General features: G+C 46.4%; 1 protein-coding gene across 2 annotated transcripts in view; it reads left to right on the top strand.

The window, feature by feature from the left end:
• The first annotated feature begins 867 nt into the window (after nt 1–867).
• The window catches only part of GOLPH3 (golgi phosphoprotein 3), a 41640-nt gene continuing 36507 nt past the window's right edge, over nt 868–6000 (top strand). The window contains exon 1 of one of the 2 annotated variants that reach the window (XM_053914096.2): nt 868–1424. In XM_053914096.2, coding sequence (XP_053770071.1) covers nt 1200–1424 — 225 coding nt within the window. In that variant the 5' untranslated portion in view covers nt 868–1199. The remainder of the gene's footprint in view (nt 1425–6000) is intronic. The other variant, XM_053914094.2, reaches the window with a different exon arrangement.

Raw genomic sequence — 6000 nt, 5'->3', positions numbered from 1 at the left:
TAACTTCAATGTCTCTAGTTATATTTCGTTTGCTTTTTTAATGCCCTTCTTAATAGGTCTTGTTTTACTTACTCGCTCCACCCTTCTGGCCTTCCACAACCCCTCTCTGGTTTGACATTTGTTCTTTAACACAACTTGCATAAACCTGTCAAGCAAGTCAAGAGACTGTAACCTGGTAATTAAATTGAGGGAAATTTAACGTCCACAAAGACGTGGCATGGAATTCGAACAAGTTTATTGTCTCTTCATAAAGTTCCTTATGGGCGTGTGCACCGGGCAGCACTAACTGTCCGAACTGCGCCCCGGTGGTCACTCTACAAGTCGGGAGGTAAGGCGAAAAGTTGTACAAACAGAACTACCCAATGTGTGTTAACCCCTTTAATACAGTAATACACCTAGAAAACACTGCAAGTCCACTCCCGAGCCGTTTCGAGGCGGTTGCTGCTTCAGCAGGGTCAGGGCGGGCGGCCAGAGAGCACGCCCTTTGCTCGCCCTCGTCTGCGGCGACCCAGGTCCTTTCTGTGTCTCGTGGGGACCCCGCACCCCAAGCCGCCTCCCGCAAGCCCGGCCGAGGCCAACTCCGAGGGTGCTGGTGTCCGGGGAGGTAAGGGCACAGCTGGAGGCTGAGAGGAGTACACCCTCGCGAGGCCACGTCCCCGACTCGAGGCTCCGGCCCAGGTTTCTGGAGAGGCGGACGGAGGGAGGGCACGACACGGAAGGGAGGCCGTGGGCCGGGCGGCGAAGGGACGCCGAGGAAGGGGCGAGGGCCGGCGGTGACCCCAGGGCTGGCAGCGGGTCGCCGTGGGCAGGTCCTCGCCCGCCGCTTCCGGCGCCCTGTGGGCCGGCCCCGCGCGCGCCCGCGGTGCCACATCCTCTGGTGACGTCAGCCGGCGCCGCCATATTGGGAAGGCGCCGCCGCCGCCGCCTCGGAGCTCGGGCTGCCTGCGGGGTGCGGCCGCGGGGAGGGAGGAAGGAAGGAAGGAAGGAACCGCTGTCGCGCGGCGCCGACGCCCGGCCAGCCCGCTTCGCCCGGACCCGTCTCCCCATGAGTGCCCCCACTGCGGCTGCCCACGGACGTCGCCCCAGCATCCGGATTTAACACGGAAGCCCGGGGCGCGGGCCGCGGGGGGAGGAGGAGGCAGAAAAGCCGGTAGGGCCCGCGTCCCTGTCGGCCCCGCGCGGCGGCCTCGGCCGGAGCCATGACCTCGCTGACCCAGCGCAGCTCGGGCCTGGTGCAGCGGCGCACCGAGGCCTCCCGCAACGCTGCCGACAAGGAGCGGGCGGCGGGCGGCGGCGGCGGCAGCGGCGAGGACGACGCGCAGAGCCGCCGCGACGAACAGGACGACGACGACAAGGGCGACTCCAAGGAAACGCGGCTGACACTGATGGAGGAGGTGCTCCTGCTGGGCCTCAAGGACCGAGAGGTGCGGGCAGGGCGGGGGCGGCCGGCGCGGGGCCGGGCGTCTGCCCTTCGAGCTCCCGAGCCCTGCTCCCGGGAGCGCCCGGCTGGCCCGGGGCTCCCAGGTCCTGCCCGCACAGACGGCTCGGATTTTCCCTCCCTCCTGCCACATCACTCCGTTCTTTTCAACTCCCTGGGCGTCTGCATTTCCTCCTCGCCGCTCTGCGTGTGGCTGGGAGCCCGTGCAGACCCCAGGTGACCGTCCTCACCTGGAGACTGCCGGGTAGAGTGAAGCACCCGGCACCACCGGCGCCCGGGACTCTGGGTTTTGCAGGTTTCAGGACCGGGGAGGGCTCCACGGAGCTGCTCTCTGGGAGATTTTTAGAAAGCTTAAGGTGAACTGCTGGGAGTTTTTTAAAATGTCGGTGAGATGGAAATGGAGGCAAAGTTGTTTCACTGATAAAAGTCTAACAAAATCCTGATGACACTGGGAATTGACTTTCTAGGTAAACTTGCTTTGGGTGAGAGAGAATTTTTAGTGTCGCTTTTACATTTTATCAGTTAACTGTTCTCCAGAGAGTATTGCCGTCTTAAGCAAGGGCTTTTTCGTGGGGCGCTTGAAATGGTAGGTTTGTGATTTCATGAAAGGCTTCAAAGCCTTAGGCAGGTTGAAGTTGCCCTAGGTATTTCTTTGTGTTCTGACTTGGAAAGATGATTGCCACCCAAATATCTTATAAGAATTTTCACACGTTAGAGAAGTTGAGAAAAGTGCTACAGCGTACCCCTCCTGTGTTCTGTCATTAACATTTTGCTGTAATTGCTTTATCCCCTTTCTACCTACAAAAATGATTATTTTTAGAGACTCCCGGACTGTGGAGAGATAGTTAGTCTAAATGGTGTTTGGTGAGATGGTTGCAGAAGCTTGTTTTCTCTCAGCATGGAAACGAGACATTTTGTGAGTCAGATACAAAAATATCTAAGTTATTTTTCCTTCTTTAAATTTATTTAAAAATTATAGTTGACATACAAAATTATATTTATTTCAGGTATTCCTAAGTTTTGTTTTGATTGTAAGAATGTTTGTTAGTTCCATGAAGGTGGGCAAAAAATTTTAATTCTTACGAAACAACTTAGTCTTACTTCATCAGTACTTCTCAGATATAGGTGAGGTTATATATATATATATATATATATATATATATATATATATATATATATATATGGATTATTGGTGGACTCCGGATATTTAGTAATCAAATGAACTAAAGTTTGCCCTGATAGAACTGTCTAGAGCATTCACAATATCTAGGTTTTCTTTTTGCTCAGGTTTTTACTCAGATCACATGAAAAAAAGGTTATGTTCCTCTGGCTGCAAAGTGGGCCTAGGCTGTATATGTTATTTCTTTTTGTTCTTTGGGAATATAAACTAGATGTCTAGTGTCCTAGAATTACGATTTTAGGAAGTATTCAACTTGCCTTTTTTGGCTGTACAATTTAGAATCTTGGTAATAAATGTTTTTCTTTAAGTTTATAATAAACATCTTTTTCCTTTGGGAGAAAAGTAACATTTTAGAAAAAGAAAAAGCCAAGTGAAGAAAACAAGTTATCCTTATTCCTGAGTGGATATTTTGGTTTTATAGTTTTTGAGACTTCTATGAGGGTACGTCCTGTGTGTAAAACTACACTTAGAAATACTAAAACCCAAACTAGCTTTTGGACTTCTGAGTCACTCTGAGTGAGAAATTATGGGGGGGGAAATAAGTACCTTTTTGTTTTTTTAAGTATGTGTTACTCCAATGTTTAAGCTAAAGCATGTCAACATACTACTTCCCTGTGATGGGTTTTCATGAAGGTAACCTAAATAATTTGTTGAAGCTTAATGGTACTTTGTAAATGTAGACATTTTAAAGTTTTTTGCTGGCAAATAATTGAAACCATCTGTTCCATTTGTGTCAGGAGTCGCTATACTTTGCCATGTCATGGCCAAGGTCCAGACAATAGTTAATTCTGAGCGTTTCTTGCTGATTCCAGCCACCACCATAGGGAATTTTTCTCCTGCTGCAGGCAGGTCCAGGGAGTTGAAGTGGAAGTGGGTGGGATTGGAATTTGGCATTGCTTTAGATTTCGGTATTAACCTACATACTTTTTCCTGTCCTCACGTCTCCTCATGCTCATAACCAGCCCTGTCAACTCATTGATTCATGTAATTCTCCTTCTGAGGTTGTCCCCCATGTCTTCCACTTGTGTCACTCTTTTTAGGGGGCAGGAGTGAGTTACTCTCTTACCTAGAGCCTAGGCATTTATGCTTGTTAATAGATTTTAACTTAGCAAATTTGATACAAACAAGCCCCAGACTTGAGCCATAATACAAGGTGGGGCAAAAGGAGATTTACAGTTGTGAGTATGCAAAACAGAGTTTATTCTTGTATTATGATTTATTAAATATTGTATTTCCATAGGAACAACTGTAAACTTGCTTTTGCCCCACCCATTATATAGTTCAGTAAACTTACTGCTTTAGCTTTTTTATTATTTTAACTCAGCAAACTCAGTATCCATCTTTGTAATAACTGGGTACTCTGAAGATACTTAAACTTTAAGGTGAGGCAGGTCATTAGTGGTGGACACACTTTATATATGTGAGCTAACCTTATTTGAAATCAGAATAAGAAATTAAATTTTGAAATGGTGAAATTAGTTTTACTTTCATAGCTTTTTTCTTTTTAATTCTCACTTGATATGTTTATGGATTTTAGAAAGAGGAAGGAGGGTGGGAAGAGTGAGAGAAAGAGAAACATTGATGTGAGAGAGAAACATCCATTGGTTGCCTTCCATATGTGCCCCTACTGGGGATCAAACCGGCAACCTAGGTATGTGTCCTGACCAGGAATCGAACCCTGATCTTCTGGTGTGTGGGACGACACTCCAGTCAACTGAGCCACCTGGCAGGGCTACTTTTACTTTTTAAAGAGCTTAGAGTTAGTCTTTTTGAAAATACTTTTTTGTTGTTGAATAATAAACCTACAGAAAAGTGCAAATATCATAAATATGGTGAATTTTCACAAACTGAACACACCTAATAAACTAGCATCTGGGTCAGGAAACAGAGCATGACCAGCTCTCCAAAAGCCCCACTGGATTTCCCTCAGTCACTGCCTAGTCCTGAAAGGGCACCATTAGCTTGGCTTTAGAATTCAGCATAGAGTAATTTTGCTGATTTTTGTGCTTTGATTTGTGTCTTGCTTTTGTTCATTGTTTGTGAGACTCACTCATATTGTGCAAGGTTGTCATTTGTTCATTTTTATTGAGTTACCAACTTTTAACACATTTACAATCTACGGTATTTAAAAAGTTACTTTGGCTTACATCCTGACTAGTGTTTCCCCCCTCCCCTCTTTATGGAACAGAAGGCTCAGCTTTCCAATAAGCAGATAGTCTGGCATCCGATTACCTATTACAGGTGACTCTAAAGTCATTGTGAAAGGCTTTTTTAAATTTAAGTACACATTTCAGGTTTTTTAAAAATTTTAAACCAGTGATTTTCCTTTTTTGGCTTTTATGAAAACACAGATGTCTGCATCATTATGGGGATTCCTGTGCTCAGTCTGGAGAAGCATCAGTGACACAGGTATTGAAGTAAACCTTCAGAGGCCACACAAGGATGGCAGATAGGTTTAAACTTGAATTTAACTTCCACATAGTTGGAATCTTTCTGTAATCTTTCTTGTGTTTCAGTGAGGGGGAGGGAGTGAGCAAATAATCAGGTGTTTTTCTTTTCCCCACTAGTATTTGATTTTTCCGTGGATGCCTCCAGTAGTCGAAGTGTTTTCAGAATGCCTCATTGAGAATTACCTCAAATAACTGGTGTCATGTGCATTTATTTTTAAAAATTTTTATTTACTGATTATAGAGAGAGAGGAAAGGAGGAAGAAAGAGAAACATCAATTTGTTCTATTTAGTTATGCATTCATTGGTTGACTCTTCTGTGCCCTGACTGGGTATTGAACCCACAGCCTTGGCGAGACAACTCCAACCACCTGAGCTACCCTGTCAGGGTGGTGTCCTGTGCTTCTAAATATCTTCCTTGGTGGCAAAGCTGTGATTTAAGGTTGGATTTGATTATTTTAAAGGACCAGGTGTAATTAGAGTGAGTCTGTGGAACACCAGAAGTGGAAAGGGGAACTATAGTTCTAGCCTGAGGTGTATCCTCTATTTTATGTATTTAAGCTCTCTGAGCCTCAACGTTCTCTAAATAGAAATGGTTCTCCCCCGTGGTGGTTTCGATTGGACTGTTGCAGACATGTATTTGTTTTACTGTCTGCCAAGATTTCCCCGTTTTGTCTTGCTAGGACATTCCCCATTGTGTGTACCCAGGATGCCCCGTTGAAGCACTTACCTTCCCTTTTGTGGTGCAGTCAGACCTAGCCCTGTCTAGTCAGGCACCACCCGCCCCCCAGGTCTCAGCTCTGCAGAGCGGGCTGTGGGGTGTTTTGGAGACCTGTCGGAGTCGTGGCAGTGTGTGTGCCTCAGACTGTTCTCTGACTTGGTTCCCGGAGAACAGTGTTCTCTGACGTGGATCTCTGCGCTTCCCTTTTGCATCT

Source organism: Desmodus rotundus, chromosome 1 (genome assembly GCF_022682495.2).
Source record: "Desmodus rotundus isolate HL8 chromosome 1, HLdesRot8A.1, whole genome shotgun sequence".
Taxonomy (NCBI): domain Eukaryota; kingdom Metazoa; phylum Chordata; class Mammalia; order Chiroptera; family Phyllostomidae; genus Desmodus; species Desmodus rotundus.
The sequence above is the reverse complement of the archived record's forward strand: the minus strand, read 5'-3'. Positions and strand labels throughout refer to the sequence as shown.